This window comes from Notolepis coatsorum (assembly GCF_963971535.1).
Source record: "Notolepis coatsorum genome assembly, chromosome: 16".
Lineage (NCBI taxonomy): Eukaryota > Metazoa > Chordata > Actinopteri > Aulopiformes > Paralepididae > Notolepis > Notolepis coatsorum.
The window spans coordinates 10,729,583-10,750,454 of NC_140180.1; the positions used below are offsets into that span (position 1 = coordinate 10,729,583).

Consider the following 20,872-nt stretch of genomic DNA (forward strand, 5'->3'; position numbering starts at 1 on the left):
GAAAGCATGTGACAGTCTCCGGTCTCCCGGACCAACAGTAGGGGAAAGTACGCAACAACCAGGAAGGGTGGGATGGGAGAAAAATCGGGAAAAAGGAGGGGAAGAAAGATAAAAAAAAAAAAAAAAGTACTGTTTTTGGGGATTTGTACTTTACTCGAGTATTATTAGGTTTGTATACTTGTACTTTTACTCAATTACATTTCAGAGAAAAAAAAAACATCCTTTTTACTCCTTACATTTAAAATGCAGACCTACTGTACAAAGTACAAAGTACAAATCTCGCAGGTCCAACCATTTTAATGAGTATATTTGTTTCTCTGGCCGAACTGACGTTAACGCTATTAATCCATGCGGCCGCACTTTATTTGAAAACAGCCAATCAAATCCCCATCAATGGTAACCAGTGACCTTTTCCTTCTCTCACTCTGCAGCAACACAGATCCAGTATAACTCCCCCATGCCCCTCTCACGGCACGCATCTACCACTGAGCTGTGAGTACTGCACCTCCCTCCCTCTCTCTCTCTCTCTCTCTCTCTCTCTCTCTCTCTCTCTCTCTCTCTCTCTCTCTCTCTCTCTCTCTCTCCTCTCTATCTCCTCTATCCCTCTCTCCTTCTCTCCATCTCTCCTTCTCTTCCTCTCTCTCCCCCCCTCTCTCTCTCCTTATCTCCTGCTCTATCTCTCTCCATCTCCCTCTCTCCCCCTCTCCTTATATCCATCTATTTCTCTCCCTCTACCCCTCTCTCTCTCCTTCTCTCCTCTCTATCTCCTCTATCCCTCTCTCTCCTTCCCTCCATCTCTCCCTCTCTTCCTCTCTCCCCCCCCCTCTCCCTCTCCTTATCTCCTGCTCTATCTCTCTCCATCTCTCCCTCTCTCCCCCTCTCCTTATCTCCATCTCTTTCTCTCCCTCTACCCCTCTCTCTCCTTCTCTCCTCTCTATCTCCTCTATCCCTCTCTCTCCTTCCCTCCATCTCTCCTTCTCTTCCTCTCTCTCTCCTTATCTCCTGCTCTATCTCTCTCCATCTCTCCCTCTCTCCCCCTCTCCTTATCTCCATCTCTTTCTCTCCCTATATCCCTCTCTCTCCTTCCCTCCATCTCTCCTTCTCTTCCTCTCTCTCCCCCCTCTCTCTCTCCTTATCTCCTGCTCTATCTCTCTCCCTCTCCCTCTCTCTTTCCTTCTCTCCCTCTATCTCTCTCCCTATCTCTCTTTCTCTCTCTCCATCTCTCCCTCTCCCCCTCTCTCTCTCCTTCTCTCCCTCTCCTTCTCTCTCCCCGTCCCCCTCTCTCTCCTTCTCTCTCCTTCTCTCTCCCTCTCTCTCCCCATCTCCCTCTCCCTCTCTCTCTCTCTACAGTATGCCCCAGACCTCAATGAAAACACCACAAACCTTTGAGAGAGAGAAAGGATGAAAGAGAGAGAGAGAAAGAGGCTGAGTGAGAGAAATATAGAATGAGAGAGAGAGCGAGAGAGAGAGAGAGAGAGGGAGAGAGAGAGAGAGAGAGAGAGAGAGAGAGGAGATATTTCATTGTGCAAACAAGTGATATCCTGGGTTCAGCCTTGCCGGCTTATGTTAGCTTTAGCTGCTATTTAGCTTTGCCCTGCCCTGCTAAACACACACACACACACACACACACACACACACACACGCACACACACACACACAGGCCAATTAGGTCCCCCGGATGCCGTTTACACTGGATGGATTGAGCGACTGGATTTACAGTGCAAATATTATTGTTGTATTCAGTGCGACTATATGAGTGCAAATAGCATAATGGCGATCCATCCAGCGGAAATTAAAGGTCCTTTATGTCAGCGGTATTATTAATAATAGCAGGGAGGGGGTCAACCCACTTTCAGTTGGAGAAGGTGGAGTGAAGGAACAGTTGATTAACGGAAGAGCTTTCATTCAACTGTTTCAGGTGTGAGTTTTCGAGTCATATTTGATCTGCAACGCCTCGTTGACAGTTGTGAACTTAGTTAGATCCCCATGTAATCCTATGTAAGCACCCAGTGAGTAGTGCATTTAGTGGCTGCTCAGTGTTGCTCTCTGGTGTTTTTAATAAAAACAAAAAAATAAAAAGAACCTTTGTTTTGAATAAATATCCTCAAACTAAATCCTCAACTTGAATAAAGTGATTAATCTGATTAAATTAGTCTTTTTTTTATTATTATTAAATCAACTTTCTTTAATGAATATAACTCATCAGTTTATTTAATACTATAATATTAGTGTAGCCTAATCTTTTTTTTTCTTTTTATTATCCACTTTTTCTCCCCATTTTCAATTTTTCTCCCATCCCAATTTCGTATCTCCAATTCTCCCCTCCCCTGTCTTTTTTTTATTTTTTTTATCTTTTTCCCCCTCTTTTTTCCTCCGATTTTCTCCCATCCCAATGTTAGTCGTTATGCCAATTCCCAATCCCCTTCCTGGTCGCTGCGCACTTATCGCCCACAGTCGGTCTGGGAGAGTGGAGGCTATCACGTGCTTCCTCTCTCTACCTGGGTTCCATCCTAGAGGCAAATCTTTCCTGTGACAAAATGGCATCCAATGTAATAAAAAAAGTCAACCAACGAACTAGATTCTTGTACCGGATCTCCTCTCTGGTAAACAAGAATACCCTGAAGACTCTGGCAGGAGCACTCATTCAAGGGTACTATGACTATGCATGCACCTCATGGTACCAAAGCACCTGAAAGGCGCTTAAAACAAAATTACAAACATCACAAAACAAACTGGTCAGACTACTACTTGACCTGAATCCCAGAACCCACCTCACCCCTGCCCACTTTGACAACCTAGGATGGCTTAGAGTAGACGACAGAGTACAGCAACTTGCAATGGGCCTGGTCTACAAGATACACTATACGACCGGGGTGCCCATGTACATGTCAAAATACTTCCCAAAGGTCAGTGAATACCACAACCACTACACCAGAGGAAGCTCAACAAATCATGTTAAACCCAGATTCGGCTCAAACAAGGGACTAAACACGTTTCGCAATTATGCCACAACAATGTGGAACGCCCTACCCAAAGCTGTAAAGGAATGTGAATCCCTGCCCACATTCAAAACCGCTCTTAAAGCGCACCTACGGGAGGCTGCAATTCGAAACTGGCCACCGTAAATGCCCCAAACCCCCACCACCTCCTAATAGACAGTCTCCTCCCCACCGCATGTATATATTCCCTCCCCGCCGTATGTATATTTCTCTCCCACCCACCCACCCCCTCCTAATGTACAGTCCCCTCCCCATCATATGTATATACTCTGTCAGGATCTAGGGGTAACAGTACTGTATATTTGAATACCGTTTATGTCACAAATGTATCAGTACTAAATACCTATATGTCCCTATGCCATAAATGTCATGTATGTTGTGTATGTCATAAATGTCTATATGAATTGAAAATGGGGGACCCTGATGGAAACAAGACAAACGTCTTTCTCAGGTCTGCATCCCCTTAACAATTGTATGTATTGAGCCGTACTGTATTGTACCCATTCTGCAATCTGTTAAATAAAGTTTTCATTCATTCATTCATTCCTCCGACACACGTCTAGCCAATCAACCGCTTCTTTTCACCTGGCAGCGCGGACTCTCACTGAGAGGGTGTAACGTGTGGAAGGATCACACTACCCCCCTTAGATCCTATCCGCGCTGAGCAGGCGCCCCGACCGAACTGTAGGAGTCGCTGTTTACAACGACCCGGACCCACCCCGCCAGCTTTCCCACCCTCTAATACTGCCAATTGTATTAGTGTGAACGGCCAGCCAAGCTGGTGACAACGCCGGAGCTGTGAGCTGGATTCGAACAGGCGTTTGGTGACGAACGCAATCTCCGCTACGCCACCTGACCGCCCCCCTCCCCTGTCTTGAACGTTGTTAGACCATGCCTCCCACAGGTCGGTTGTAGTGAGGATAGAAGCCTTGCATCACGTGTCCCCTCCGGTACACGAGGAGGCAGCCTGTCACATCTTTTCGGCGCAGCAGCTCGAACTCTCAGTGGCGAGGAGTAACGCGTGGGAGGCTCACGCTGCCCCCGTCACTTCCTGCTTCCGTCGCACCGGCGTCACCAAACCGACCTGTAGTAAGAACCTGCTGTCCACAAACGTCAAGCCCACCCACCGGCTTTCCCACCCTCTAACACTTGCCAATTGTGTTAGTATGAACGACCGGCCAAGCCGGTAGCAACGCCGAGAGCTGGGCTCGAACCCAGCGTCTCCTGCGTTAGAGGCGAGCGCCTTGCCCACTGTGCCAATCAGCCGCCCCTAGTGTAGCCTAATCTGTATCTGCAACTGTGAGGAAAAACCCCATTGGTTTAAACAGAATCAATAGACACATAAAAAAAAATATATATTATTTTCTTTTTTTATAAAAAAAGATTTAAAATCGAATGTTGATTTAGAATTCGAATGCCAATATAACGAACGAAGGTCCGAACGTTGTAACGTTTGGGCTCAGCCCTACTCTGGTGCAGCGATGCAGTCGTGCACACACGCGGTTACACGCCGTTGTAGTAGGTCACTGAGGCAGAAGTGCGCGCAATGATGTGCACGCGCGCACACAGAAATGCGTTCACAATTGTCACTGGACTCGTCGCGCCGTGCGGCAAGTACCCGGCCGGCACTTATCACCTAGACTTTGCATAATAATAGGATACCGATAGCATAACAACGAGAAGTAAGTGCCAAACCAAAATACAAGCCCTGTAGGCTACCAATTGGTGGGGGGTTGCTTGATCTGTGGTCCCGACTGGAAGGATGAGACAAGTTGTGCTTCAGTCTGAAGGAAACTGTCCTTCTGTAAACTAACTCTGAGTTACATTGTTAATTTAGTTTGTATTTACTTTTCTAGTTTAAGTTAATTCAATTAAAGAGATTGTAACTACAATTACATTTAAAACATTGTTATGCATAATAATCATCTGTTCTGTGCGCAACCGAGGGAACATGTATGCACGTGCACGTGGCGTTTGGGCAGTTCCCATATTACGACTGCACCACTGCTCTGGTGTAGAGGAGCTGCTCTGTGTTGGCTGCTCTCTGGTGTAGAGGAGCTGCTCTGTGTTGGCTGCTCTCTGGTGTAGAGGAGCTGCTCTGTGTTGGCTGCTCTCTGGTGTAGAGGAGCTGCTCTGTGTTGGCTGCTCTCTGGTGTAGAGGAGCTGCTCTGTGTTGGCTGCTCTCTGGTGTAGAGGAGCTGCTCTGTGTTGGCTGCTCTCTGGTGTAGACTAGAGGAGCTGCTCTGTGTTGGCTGCTCTCTGGTGTAGTGGAGCTGCTCTGTGTTGGCTGCTCTCTGGTGTAGAGGAGCTGCTCTGTGTTGGCTGCTCTCTGGTGTAGAGGAGCTGCTCTGTGTTGGCTGCTCTCTGGTGTAGAGGAGCTGCTCTGTGTTGGCTGCTCTCTGGTGTAGACTAGAGGAGCTGCTCTGTGTTGGCTGCTCTCTGGTGTAGTGGAGCTGCTCTGTGTTGGCTGCTCTCTGGTGTAGTGGGGCTGCTCTGTGTTGGCTGCTCTCTGGTGTAGAGGAGCTGCTCTGTGTTGGCTGCTCTCTGGTGTAGACTAGAGGAGCTGCTCTGTGTTGGCTGCTCTCTGGTGTAGTGGAGCTGCTCTGTGTTGGCTGCTCTCTGGTGTAGTGGAGCTGCTCTGTGTTGGCTGCTCTCTGGTGTAGAGGAGCTGCTCTGTGTTGGCTGCTCTCTGGTGTAGAGGAGCTGCTCTGTGTTGGCTGCTCTCTGGTGTAGAGGAGCTGCTCTGTGTTGGCTGCTCTCTGGTGTAGAGGAGCTGCTCTGTGTTGGCTGCTCTCTGGTGTAGAGGAGCTGCTCTGTGTTGGCTGCTCTCTGGTGTAGAGGAGCTGCTCTGTGTTGGCTGCTCTCTGGTGTAGAGGAGCTGCTCTGTGTTGGCTGCTCTCTGGTGTAGTGGAGCTGCTCTGTGTTGGCTGCTCTCTGGTGTAGAGGAGCTGCTCTGTGTTGGCTGCTCTCTGGTGTAGTGGGGCTGCTCTGTGTTGGCTGCTCTCTGGTGTAGTGGAGCTGCTCTGTGTTGGCTGCTCTCTGGTGTAGTGGAGCTGCTCTGTGTTGGCTGCTCTCTGGTGTAGTGGGGGCTGCTGGGTGCTGTTGGCACCTCAGACTGTCCCAGACTCTCCCTCACTCTCTCCACCTTTAAATCCTGACTCAAAACCTACCTGTTCTCCCAAGCATACAACCTTCCCTACCCATAACCACCCTCCTCCAACCCAGTGGCGTCGCGTGGGTAAAATAACAGGGGAAGCCAAAAAAAAATTATTAAAAAAGAAATTATTAAATATTTTTATTAATATTTTTTTTATTTAATTTTTTTAAGTCAAGCAGTCACCATGTACACTACAGTATGGCTCGGCGGCCAGTCAAACTTTCTTTTTATTTATTTAACAGATTGCAGAATGGGTACAATACAGTACGGCTCAATACACACAATTGTATAAGGGGATGCAGACCAGAGAAAGACGTTTGTCTTGTTTACATCAGGGTCAACACTTTGAGCGCCACGCCTGGTTTTCCTTTTTACCGGCTGAATGCCACCATCGGCGCCAATGTTAACGTTAATATCGCCTAATCTATGTTTTAAATTATGGCTATGTGTCTAATCTGCCCATCGCATTATCAAAGACTATTTTCCAGTCAGTGCTGTCAATGGAGATTGTTTTTTTATCGCGTTGTTTCCGTTTCAGAGCAGTTAGAAAAGCCCCCGTTTTGATATAAAAAACAGCCCATTCTGGAGCATTCTATGAAAATCGTCTTTTAGTGGAATATTCCACAACGTTGATATTCGTCGGCCTTTTTATGAATCGTTTTCAAATAAACGCTAGATGATCAATATTATACGTGCACGCAAGCACATTACGGCCGCGCACGGATAATCGCCTCGTTGATTTCCTCTCGGACTTTTACAGTGAAACCGAAAGAAGACATTTCACAAAACAGCCTATATCTTCATCAAACTTACTCTGATTATCCTAACACTGATAACATAGAGTCCTTACCTGACATCAGATGGTATCCAACTGGTATATTCCAATTCCTGATCACCATTCGAAAAAATCGATACGTGTATGGATCCAACGCGATACTGTAGAACTCCATGATCAGCGGGGATCTGAGGTTCCAGAATGAACTGTGGTAACCCCGGCTGGATCAGTGGACTGGAAAATGTCGAGTACCGGATTTTTTTCCCCATTCATTTTCATTGAGTCCATTCCAAAATCACTTATGTCATCTGGGAGACGACAGGGGGCGCTTTTTTCCACAGTGATCGCCGGCGCCGATCGGCTATACTCGGGTAGGCTCGGGTGATGCAATAATTTTTCAGATCGCTAAAAGAAAATAATAATTCCGAGAAATCTCGTGAGTGGCTTTCAACCACCTATAAAAAAACACGAGAAATCTTGTGAGTGGCACGGAAAGAGTTAATACTGCTGGAGCATTGGTTAATTTTTGGTCCGATTTTTCCTTGCACGATTTTGCGCGCCGTGTGGGAGCAAATTCGAGACACATATTCGGTTGCAAAAAGGTGTCCCACGGTCTCCTCTATGGCCGTGAATATTTTCACACGGATCGGAATCACGGCGCGCCCGTGGGACACTTTTCCGTTTCGGCGAGTTTATTCCACGCTTTCGGCTTTCCTTTTCTAAGCATTTTCGGGGCTACATGTGAGTAAAAGTTGCGGGACGCCCAGATGTTTCCACGATAGAAAGCTCGCATGGATCCCATAATAGGCTCACTTAATACAGCGTTTTTAAAATCACGCAACATTTTCAGGGTCGCAAGGCGACCTTTTCCCCTCGTTTTCGATGATGGAAGTGATTTAGATAAAGCTTCGGCACGCCGAGAGGTTCCCGTGGATTTAATCTCGCGAGGATCGGGGCAATATTCGGCCCGTGGGAGCAGTCACGGGTTAATACAATTTTCAAAGTGCAGAGGGGAGGTGTGCAGAGGGGATGCCAGACTAATTATTCTGCTCACAGCCCCGTTTTTAAACTTTTAAGGTGTGGCAGTCAGCTCGAATCTGATTGGCTAGTATCAATTTTGGACTCTACATACATGAATCACATGGTTGAGGCTGGAGAAAGACACCTACCCCCTGCCTCTCCTCTAGCTGCAGTGAGCTAGTGAGTCTGACAGTATGTTAGAGAGAGTGAGAAGGAGAAGAGGGAGACATTTAAAAAAAAAAAAAAAATTATAACACAGATGAAAAAGAATGTAAACTATATTAAAACAATTATATATATTTTTTTTTTTTTTTTTTTTCATATTTCATATTTGATATTAATTCATATTTTGATAGGGAGGCCTGGCTTCCGTTGGCTTCCATAAGGATTCGCCACTGCTCCAACCTACCACCTCCCCTTCGTTCCCCTTCCCTACTTTCTCTCCCTCTCCTGCCCCCCCCCCCCCTCCCCTCGGTTTCCTTACTTCCCTGACTGTTCCCCTACTGGACTCTGTATCTGTTACTTGTTACCCGTGGTGTTATGTCCTGCGTATTCTTACTGTTGCTTATTCCCTGTGGTTCTTTGTTTCTCTGTTCATTTGTTTTGCTCATTGTCAGCGTCTTTGGGTTCTTGAAAAGCGTGTTATAAATACAATTTATTATTATTAGGGATGCTCGATATTGGCTTTTTTACCGATACCGATATACCGATATTGTCCAACTCTTAATTTCCGATACCGATATCAACCGATACCGATATATGCAGGGTTCCCCCCCCCCCCCCAAAAATGGAATAATTTCAGGTCATTAACATTACATATCTCTTGTTGTGGAATTAACACAACATTATGCATATTTTTGACAATAAATAAAATCAGAATTTGTTCTTACTTGCTTGGGTAAATAAAGGTTATAGAAATGTAATTTAAATTTTTAATTTTTTGATTACATTTTTTTAAACCGATACCGATATTTTCCGATATCACATTTTAATGCCGACATCGGCCGATAATATCGGACATCCCTAATTATTATTAGTATTACCTGTACTCATAAGGCACATCACTCCCCCAGGCTGTTACTGGTCAGGTCCCATAAGATCCTTGATCCAGCGTGGGCTCTGCTGAAGCCTTCAGATCAGATTAGATTAGATTCAAATGTATTGTCATCATCATGCAGCACAAGCACAGCACAACGAAGAGAAGTTTGGCATCCAACCAGAGTGCAAATGTAACAGTAAAGTGCAACAGTAATATACAATGTACAGGTGATTAAACTGGGTATAGAATAGTATATACAGCATTATTTTACATGCTATACAATATATATATATATGGAATATTGACTATGGCCACACCTGGTGATGAGCAGGACTGATGCTGCTTCCTCTGCTTGTTAGGGTGGAATCCATGGATCAGGAGGAACAAGGTCTGTTCAGAAAAGTAAGTCACTGATGCACCTTGTCGTTAGGAACCACTACTGCTGCTCTGCCAGTGCTTCTTATTAGTGTTGAATTGTTACCTGGGATCCCATGGGGAAATTATCGTAATGATGAAGTACAAGGCCCAGGCCTAGAACTGCACCCAGAGAGAGGGAACTGCGCCCTGAGTGGGAGGTTGGAAGGGTCAAAGTGGGTATAAAGCAAGAGGGAAGACTGTCAAGTTTTAAACTGTGGATACCAAACAGAGAAGGTAAAGACGACTTTGAACTGTTAAACAGTAATCCAGAAATTTTTTATTGCACTGTACATTTCATTTTTTTTTAATCTATTCTATTCTACAATTTTATTGCACTGCACTATTTTACTCTGTCTATTTTATCGTTGGTGACGAGCGCATTGTCCGCTGCGCCACCCAGCCGCTATCTTACTCTTTTTATTATTGTCTATTTAAAACTGAATCAAACCATAAACAAGGTGGCCTGTTGAGATGTTAGATCCTAATGTGAAAAACTGTGATTTTATATGTCTGCACTTTATGTGCTCATTTTATGCCTGTCTTTTTTCTGTTGTGAAGCGCTTTGAGCTGCAGTTTCTGTATGAAAGATGCTATACAAATAAAGTTTATTATTATTATTATTACAACACCGAGCACTAGGGCTCTCTCACCTAGAGGTCGCTGTCTGATGACATCATGACATGTAACGTAGAACGTCTGCAGAGTTACAAAATCCAAAGTCTATGCTTGAAACACCTTGTTTGTGGTCCAGCCTTTCTTTCACTCTTGCAATAAAAACCCGACACACTCTGGTCTGACCTCAGTTGCCTTTTTCGAGTTTAAATAAAGGTTTGAAATTAAATAAAGTAATTTATGCTACATAATTTCCTCCCTGCCCCCCCCCCCCCCTCTCTCTCTCTCTCTCTCTCTCTCTCTCTCTCTCTCTCTCTCTCTCTCTCTCTCTCTCTCTCTCTCTCTCAGCCGGAGATGGTCCGCAGGGTGTCATTAATCAGCCCTCCAATGGGTGGACGTATGGGTATGTTCTGTTCTTGGTACCTTAGCTAATACTTAGTGGATGTGATCTGCCCTTGTCAGACTCAGTAACCAATAGAGTGTAACCTGCCAGCCCAACAAATTCGTGTTTTGCGCTCTGATTGGCCACTGACCTACGCTATTACGCCCCCCTTATCTACGCCAGTTATCTACGCCACGAATAGACGCTACAGGGCAGTGTGGGGCTCTGAGAGTCACAGGGCAGGTAGTGGCAGGAAGCAGAGAACCTTGCTACTACTAGCCGCAGAGCTAGTCTCTGTTTCACCTAACACTATTGCTCCGTGATCATAGCCATTCATCTCTAAAGCTAACCACTATTTGTAAAAGCCACAACCATGTTACCATATTTGTAATAATGTAAATCATTGTGTCGTTGTACATATTGTGTATATAACGTTAGTAGCTAAGTTAGCTAACGTAGATTATCTTAGATTGATAGCCAGCATTCTCATTGTCGTGTCCATAAGTTCCCCGGCAGAATACTTGTGAGGACAAAGGTATACAAAGAGGAGAGAACCATTTTAAATCTGCCATTCATGCCGGCTAGCAAGCTACACGTCACGGCATGTTGATAAGCATGAACCGGTTGGGATTCGATGTTGATAAGCATGAACCGGTTGGGATTCGAATAGACGCAGCCCCACTCGGTGCATCAGTCACGAAACGGGCTACCACGATAGCTATGAGCTAACTAACGTTAACGTTACAAGCTCAAACACCTTATAACTACTACTATTGTCGTGTCCATAAGTTCCCTGGCAGAATATTTGTGAGGACAAAGGTATACAAAGAGGAGAGAACCATTTTAAATCAGGCATTGTTAGGAGTTTCGAGAATACTGGCTACCAAGCTAAGCTACGTTAGCTAACTTAGCTACTAACGTTATATACACTATGTACAACGACACAGTGATTTACATTATTACAAATATGGTGACTATAGTAGTTATGATGACACAATGTGACTATAGTAGTTATGATGACACAATGTGACTAGTAGTTATGATGACACAATGTGACTAGTACCGGTAGTTATGATGACACAATGTGAATATAGTAGTGGTTAGTAGTAGTGACACAATGTGACTATAGTAGTGGTTAGTAGTAGTGACACAATGTGAATATAGTAGTGGTTAGTAGTAGTGACACAATGTGACTATAGTAGTGGTAGTGGTTAGTAGTAGTAGTTTGTTCATAAACGTTACATTCCTAAGATAAGATATTCCTTTATTCATCCCATTGCGGAAATGCGGGCATCATAGCAGCATGAGGGAGGGGGGAGGGGAGGTACAGGTATGGGCAGGGTAATAGTAGAAAGACATAAATACCTCATAACCTCATATGTACGTGTGAAGAGATCTTGATAAAAATGTGCATACAAGATGGCGGCTCGCTCGTAAATCTTCTCTTTTCTATCTGAAGTTGAACCAAAAATATATAAACATTTTTAACTGTAAGATTGCTACGCTATTGCTGGATCTTGAGTCATATTTGATCTGCAACGTCTAGTCTGAAAGTTTGATCTGCCTTTCCTTCATCAGTACAAACGGTGGCTCGCTCGTTACAGGCACAGAAACAGTCTGTTGAGAACAGGACTGAAACAGAGGTATAGAGGCTGCTAGAATGAGAACAGGACTGAAACAGAGGTATAGAGGCTGCTAGAATGAGAACAGGACTGAAACACAGAGGTATAGAGGCTGCTAAAATTAGAACAGGACTGAAACAGAGGTATAGAGGCTGCTAGAATGAGAACAGGACTGACAGAGAGGTATAGAGGCTGCTAGAATGAGAACAGGACTGAAACAGAGGTATAGAGGCTGCTAGAATGAGAACAGGACTGAAACACAGAGGTATAGAGGCTGCTAAAATTAGAACAGGACTGAAACAGAGGTATAGAGGCTGCTAGAATGAGAACAGGACTGAAACAGAGGTATAGAGACTGCTAGAATGAGAACAGGACTGAAACAGAGGTATAGAGGCTGCTAGAATGAGAACAGGACTGAAACAGAGAGGTATACAGGCTGCTAGAATGAGAACAGGACTGAACCAGAGAGGTATAGAGGCTGCTAGAATGAGAACAGGACTGAAACAGAGGTATAGAGGCTGCTAGAATGAGAACAGGACTGAAACACAGAGGTATAGAGGCTGCTAGAATGAGAACAGGACTGAAACAGAGGTATAGAGGCTGCTAGAATGAGAACAGGACTGAAACAGAGAGGTATAGAGGCTGCTAGAATGAGAACAGGACTGAAACAGAGGTATAGAGGCTGCTAGAATGAGAACAGGACTGAAACAGAGGTATAGAGGCTGCTAGAATGAGAACAGGACTGAAACAGAGGTATAGAGGCTGCTAGAATGAGAACAGGACTGAAACAGAGGTATAGAGGCTGCTAGAATGAGAACAGGACTGAAACAGAGGTATAGAGGCTGCTAGAATGAGAACAGGACTGAAACAGAGAGGTATAGAGACATGCTAGAATGAGAACAGGACTGAAACAGAGGTATAGAGGCTGCTAGAATGAGAACAGGACTGAAACAGAGAGGTATAGAGGCTGCTAGAATGAGAACAGGACTGAAACAGAGGTATAGAGGCTGCTAGAATGAGAACAGGACTGAAACAGAGAGGAATAGAGGCTGCTAGAATGAGAACAGGACTGAAACAGAGGTATAGAGGCTGCTAGAATGAGAACAGGACTGAAACAGAGAGGTATAGAGGCTGCTAGAATGAGAACAGGACTGAAACAGAGGTATAGAGGCTGCTAGAATGACAACAGGACTGAAACAGAGAGGTATAGAGGCTGCTAGAATGACAACAGGACTGAAACAGAGAGGTCTAGAGGCTGCTAGAATGAGAACAGGACTGAAACAGAGGGTTATAGAGGCTGCTAGAATGAGAACAGGACTGAAACAGAGGGGTATAGAGGCTGCTAGAATGAGAACAGGACTGTAACAGAGAGGTATAGAGGCGGCTAGAATGAGAACAGGACTGAAACAGAGGAGTATAGAGGCGGCTAGAATAAGAACAGGACTAAAACAGAGGTATAGAGGCTGCTGTAATCAAAAAAGTCAACCAACAAACTAGATTCTTGTCCCGGATCTCCTCTCTGGTAAACAAGAATACCCTGAAGACTCTGGCAGGAGCACTCATTCAAGGGTACTACGACTATGCTTGCACGTCATAGTACCAAAGCACCTCAAAGGCGCTAAAAACAAGATTACAAACATCACTAAACAAACTGGTCAGACTACTACTTGACCTTACTCCTAGAACCCACCTCACCCCTGCCCACTTTGACAACCTAGGATGGCTTAGAGTAGACGACAGAGTACAGCAACTTGCAATGGGCCTGGTCTACAAGATACACTATATGACTAAGGTACCCATGTACATGTCAAAATACTTCCCAAAGGTCAGTGAATACCACGATCACAACACCAGAGGGAGCTCCACAAATCATGTTAAACCCAGATTCGGCTCAAACAAGGGACTAAACACGTTTAGCAATTATGCCACATCAATGTGGAACGCCCTACCCACAGCTGTAAAGGAATGTGAATCACTACCCACTTTCAAAACCACCCTCAAAGGGTCCTACTAATCACCCCAAAGTACCAGAAAATACCAGAAACTACCCCAAAACACCCAAAAGTATACCCCAAAATACCAGAAACTACCCCAAAATACCCCAAAATACCAGAAACTACCCCAAAATACCCCAAAATACCAGAAACTACCCCAAAATACCAGAAAATACCCCAAAATACCCCAAAGTATACCCCAAAATACCAGAAACTACCCCAAAATACCAGAAACTACCCCAAAATACCCCAAAGTATACCCCAAAATACCAGAAAATACCCCAAAATACCAGAAACGACCCCAAAGTATACCCCAACATACCAGAAACTACCCCAAAATACCAGAAAATACCAGAAACTACCCCAAAATACCCCAAAGTATACCCCAAAATACCAGAAACTACCCCAAAATACCAGAAACTACCCCAAAATACCAGAAAATACCAGAAAAGACCCCAAAGTATACCCCAAAATACCAGAAAATACCCCAAAATACCAGAAAATACCAGAAAATACCCCAAAATATACCCCAAAATACCAGAAACTACCCCAAAATACCCCAAAGTATACCCCCAAAATACCAGAAACTACCCCAAAATACCCCAAAATACCAGAAAATACCAGACACTACCCCAAAATATCCCAAAGTATACCCCCAAATACCAGAAACTACCCCAAAATACCCCAAAATACCAGAAAATACCAGAAAATACCCCAAAGTATACCCCAAAATACCAGAAACTACCCTAAAATACCCCAAAATACCAGAAAATACCAGAAAATACCCCAAAGTATACCCCAAAATACCAGAAACTACCCTAAAATACCCCAAAATACCAGAAAATACCAGAAAATACCAGAAAATACCCCAAAGTATACCCCAAAATACCAGAAACTACCCCAAAATACCCCAAAATACCAGACACTACCCCAAAATAGCCCAAAGTATACCCCAAAATACCAGAAAATACCCCAAAATACCCCAAAATACCAGAAAATACCAGAAACGACCCCAAAGTATACCCCAAAATACCAGAAAATACCCCAAAATACCCCAAAATACCAGAAAATACCAGAAACTACCCCAAAATATACCCCAAAATACCAGAAACTACCCCAAAATACCAGACACTACCCCAAAATATCCCAAAGTATACCCCAAAATACCAGAAACTACCCCAAAATACCAGAAAATACCAGAAACTACCCCAAAGTATACCCCAAAATACCAGAAACTACCCTAAAATACCCCCAAAATACCAGAAAATACCAGAAAATACCCCAAAATACCCCAAAGTATACCCCAAAATACCAGAAACGACCCCAAAATACCCCAAAATATACCCCAAAATACCAGAAAATACCCCAAAATACCAGAAAATACATCAGGATCCCCCATTTTCAATTCATTAATGACATTTATGACATACACAACATACAGATACAGATATAAAAATCTAATCTAATCATCTAATCTAATCTAATCATGACATTTATGACATACATGACATACAGATATACAGTACTGTTACATTTGTGACATACAAGATATGCAAATATACAATACTGTATTTTGGGGGTATTTTCTGGTATTCTCTGGTACTTTGGGGTATTTTTTGGTACTTTGGGGTATTTCGGGGTATTTTCTGGTATTTTGGGGTATACTTTGGGGTACTTTGGGGTATTTTAGGGTATTTTCTGGTATTTTCTGGTATTTTGGGGTATTTTGGGGTAGTTTCTGGTATTTTCTGGTATTTTGGGGTAGTTTCTGGTATTTTGGGGTATACTTTGGGGTAGTTTGGGGTAGTTTCTGGTATTTTCTGGTATTTTCTGGTATTTTGGGGTAGTTTCTGGTATTTTGGGGTATACTTTGGGGTATTTTCTGGTATTTTGGGGTCGTTTCTGGTATTTTGGGGTGTATTTTGGGGTAGTTTCTGGTATTTTATACCAGAAAATACCAGAAACTACCCCAAAACACCCAAAAGTATACCCCAAAATACCAGAAACTACCCCAAAATACCAGAAAATACCAGAAAATACCAGAAACGACCCCAAACTACCCCAAAGTATACCCCAAAATACCAGAAACTACCCCAAAATACCAGAAAATACCCCAAAATACCCCAAAGTATACCCCAAAATACCAGAAACTACCCCAAAATACCAGAAACTACCCCAAAATACCGCAAAATACCAGAAAATACCAGAAACGACCCCAAAGTATACCCCAAAATACCAGAAACTACCCCAAAATACCAGAGAATACCAGAAACGACCCCAAAATACCCCAAAGTATACCCCAAAATACCAGAAACTACCCCAAAATACCAGAAACTACCCCAAAATACCAGAAAATACCAGAAAATACCAGACACTACCCCAAAATACCCCAAAGTATACCCCAAAATACCAGAAACTACCCCAAAATACCAGAAAATACCCCAAAATACCCCAAAGTATACCCCAAAATACCAGAAACTACCCCAAAATACCAGAAACTACCCCAAAATACTCCAAAGTATACCCCAAAATACCAGAAACTACCCCAAAATACCAGAAAATACCAGAAACGACCCCAAAGTATACCCCAAAATACCAGAAACTACCCCAAAATACCAGAGAATACCAGAAACGACCCCAAAATACCCCAAAGTATACCCCAAAATACCAGAAACTACCCCAAAATACCAGAAACTACCCCAAAATACCAGAAAATACCAGAAAATACCAGACACTACCCCAAAATACCCCAAAGTATACCCCAAAATACCAGAAACGACCCCAAAATACCAGAAACGACCCCAAAGTATACCCCAAAATACCAGAAACTACCCCAAAATACCCCAAAATACCAGAAAATACCCCAAAATATACCCCAAAATACCAGAAACTACCCCAAAATACCAGAAACTACCCCAAAATACCCCAAAGTATACCCCAAAATACCAGAAACTACCCCAAAATACCAGAAAATACCAGACACTACCCCAAAATATCCCAAAGTATACCCCAAAATACCAGAAACTACCCCAAAATACCAAAAAATACCAGAAAATACCAGAAAATACCCCAAAGTATACCCCAAAATACCAGAAAATACCCTAAAATACCCCAAAATACCATAAAATACCAGAAAATACCCCAAAGTATACCCCAAAATACCAGAAACTACCCCAAAATACCAGAAAATACCAGACACTACCCCAAAATACCCCAAAGTATACCCCAAAATACCAGAAAATACCCCAAAATACCCCAAAATACCAGAAACGACCCCAAAGTATACCCCAAAATACCAGAAACTACCCCAAAATACCCCAAAATACCAGAAACTACCCCAAAATATACCCCAAAATACCAGAAACTACCCCAAAATACCAGAAACTACCCCAAAATACCCCAAAGTATACCCCAAAATACCAGAAACTACCCCAAAATACCCCAAAATACCAGAAAATACCAGACACTACCCCAAAATATCCCAAAGTATACCCCAAAATACCAGAAACTACCCCAAAATACCAGAAAATACCAGAAACTACCCCAAAATACCCCAAAGTATACCCCAAAATACCAGAAACTACCCTAAAATACCCCCAAAATACCAGAAAATACCCCAAAATACCCCAAAGTATACCCCAAAATACCAGAAACTACCCCAAAATACCAGTATTGGGGTATACTTTGGGGTATTTTGGGGTATTATCTGGTATTATCTGGTATTTTGGGGTATTTTCTGGTATTTTGGGGTAGTTTCTGGTATTTTGGGGTATACTTTGGGGTAGTTTCTGGTATTTTCTGGTATTTTCTGGTATTTTGGGGTATTTTGGGGTCGTTTCTGGTATTTTGGGGTATACTTTGGGGTATTTTGGGGTAGTTTCTGGTATTTTCTGGTATTTTCTGGTACTTTGGGGTGATTAGTAGGACCCCTCTCAAAGAGCACCTACGGGAGACTGCAATTCGAAACTGGCCCCTGTAAATGTACAGTAAATGTCCTAACCCAATAATACACAAGACCCTCTTCTTGGGACCAAGTAAGGTTGTCGATATTCCAATGTACAGTTTTGCTTGTACAGTTGTACAGTGTCCCCCCCCCCACCCCACCCACCCAACCACCTCCAATGTACAGTCTCCCCCCCCCACCCCACCTACCCAACCTCCTACAATGTACAGTTTCTACGTCAAATGTATATACTCTCTTTTTTAGACTCTTTTTGTATCACAAACAGTACTGTATTTGTAAATCTGGTATGTCATAAATGTATAGATGTAGCAGTACTGTCTATCTGTATGTCATCATGTATGTCATATATGTTATGATGAATAAAAAATTCATTATTATGCTGCCTTCAAGCCCTTCTGGAAAATTCCTACCTCCCAGTTCAGAAGTTGTAAATACGACATTTCACGCATTCAAGTGCTTTTGGTCAGAAACTTGGAAATAGTCTATGGACACCGTAAAACAACTATTACTATCAATGTACTATTACCAATAGCCAATATTTTCAATAAGAATTGAGTCTATTATTGGATAACTCTTTATTTAAATTGTATGAATTTGTTGTGAATTGTAAGATGAAGCCTTGTGTTTGCGTGTGTGTGTGTGTGTGTGTGTGTGTGTGTGTGTGTGTGTGTGTGTGTGTGTGTGTGTGTGTGTGTGTGTTTAGGAACAATCCCTCACCGATCAAGCGATCAGAGCACGTTGGTGGAGTGCTCTCCACGCTCCGTCACAGTGAGGTGAATAAGTCTAAACCATCGTCATGGCAACGTCAAACCTTTACCGTGTGATCACAACAGAATAACTACAAACACTCTGTCATCTGTGTTATATTTCTTCCTTGTCTTCATTATTAGGACACCATTTTAATCCGAAGCCTCTTGTCTCCTACCCTCCTTTCCTATCGTCTCCACTCTATATCTCTTTTCCCTCTTCTCCTTGACCTCCCATCTCATCTCTCCTCCCCTCTCCTCTCTTCTCCTCCCCTCTCATTGACCCACTCTCCCCTCCTCCCCTCTCATCTCCTCTCCTCCCCCTCTCCCCTCCTCTCCTCCCCCTCTCCCCTCCTCCCCTCTCATCTCATCATCTCCTCCCCTCTCATCTCCTCTCCTCCCCCCTCTCCCCTCCTCCCCTCCCCTCTCCTCTCCTCCCCCTCTCCCCTCCTCCCCTCTCATCTCATCATCCCCTCTCCTCTGATCTCCTCTCCTCCCCCCTCTCCTCTCCTCCCCCTCTCCCCTCCTCCCCTCTCATCTCATCATCCCCTCTCCTCTGATCTCCTCTCCCCTCTCCTCTCCTCCCCCTCTCCCCTCCTCCCCTCTCATCTCATCATCTCCTCCTCTCTCATCTCTTCTCTCATCCTCTCATCTCCTCTTCTCTCATCTCTTCTCTCATCCTCTCCTCCTCTCCTCCCCTCTCCTCTCCTCTTCTCTCATCCTCTCCTCCCCTCCTCTCCTCCCCTCCTCTCCTCCCCTCTCCTCTCCTCTTCTCTCATCCTCTCCTCCCCTCTCCTCTCCTCTATTCTCCTCTCCTCTCCCAGTCGTTTCCAGAAAGTACCGTTGACTCCAGACATCGCTCGTTCCTCTGGCTGGCAGCCGCTTGCCTTCAAACCCTCTACCTTCAGGATGCATACCTCCATGTCCCCTAGTCGTCCTCGTTAACACACACACACACACACACGCACACGGGTGCATGGATAAATTCGTTAAACATGTCTTACGTTTTTTGGCTGAAGAAACCGACAGATTATGCATTCTAGCAGCCTCTATTTACAAGATTTACAAGCCACGTCTCACACACGTGTTTTTATCAAGATCTCTTCACATGCACATAACACACACATTTTGTTTATTGTCTGCTGTTAATTAAATCAATTGAATTATTTCACGAGTGTGGATTTTCTTTTTTTATGCCACCTATTTAAGAATCTGCCAGTTTTGAGAATCCCAGGTTTGGTGAGCGCAGCGCGTCGGTCCTCTGCACCGCGCTGTAAGTACCAGGTTTGGTGAGCGCAGCGCGTCGGTCCTCTGCACCGCGCTGTAAGTACCAGGTTTGGTACTACAACGCTGTTCGGTTTCCGGGTTCCTCTGATTGGCCACTAAGCCCATGTGACCCTACGCTAGCACGCCCCCCTTATCGCCGCCAGTTATCGCTTACGCCCGCGCATGAGCCGCAACAAGCCCCTTCAATGACAGAGCTCTCATATTTGCGAATGCATAAACTATATCTTAAATTATGGCTATGTGTCTAATATGGCCGTCGCTTATCAATGACTTGTTTTGTTTACATCAGGGTGAACGCTGTTGCATTCGCAAATATGAGAGCCAGTAATACGCAGCTCCAGTTAACCTAATTTATACCGTAACGAATCATTAAAAACATATACCGTTAACTGGAATATGTTGTTTCTGGTTTGTCATGACAAACCAATAAAAAATCGCTACTTTACATCAGGGTGAACGCTGTTACGCTGCCACCACCCACTTCAATGACAGAGCTCTCATATTTGCGAATGCATAAACTATATCTTAAATTATGGCTATGTGTCTAATATGGCCGTCGCTTATCAATGACTTGTTTTGTTTACATCAGGGTGAACGCTGTTGCATTCGCAAATATGAGAGCTCTGTCAATTGATAAGCGATGGCCATATTAGACACATAGCCATAATTTAAGATCAATTGACAGAGCTCTCATATTTGCGAATGCAACAGCGTTCACCCTGATGTAAACAAAACAAGTCATTGATAAGCGACGGCCATATTAGACACATAATTCAAGATATAGTTTATGCATTCGCAAATATGAGAGCTCTGTCATTGAAGGGGCTTGTTGCGGGCGTAAGCGATAACTGGCGGCGA

The 20,872-nt window shown here is 44.0% G+C and overlaps 1 protein-coding gene across 1 annotated transcript in view; it reads left to right on the top strand.

Moving 5' to 3' along the window:
* Nucleotides 1-20,087, top strand: part of rnf212 (ring finger protein 212) — a 56,613-nt gene extending 36,526 nt beyond the window's left edge. The window contains exons 10-14 of the mRNA XM_084331939.1: nucleotides 432-492; nucleotides 9,350-9,392; nucleotides 10,368-10,422; nucleotides 18,685-18,754; nucleotides 19,552-20,087. Of these exons, the coding sequence (XP_084188065.1) occupies nucleotides 432-492; nucleotides 9,350-9,392; nucleotides 10,368-10,422; nucleotides 18,685-18,754; nucleotides 19,552-19,672 (350 nt within the window). The 3' untranslated portion in view covers nucleotides 19,673-20,087. The remainder of the gene's footprint in view (nucleotides 1-431; nucleotides 493-9,349; nucleotides 9,393-10,367; nucleotides 10,423-18,684; nucleotides 18,755-19,551) is intronic.
* The last annotated feature ends 785 nt before the right edge of the window (nucleotides 20,088-20,872 follow it).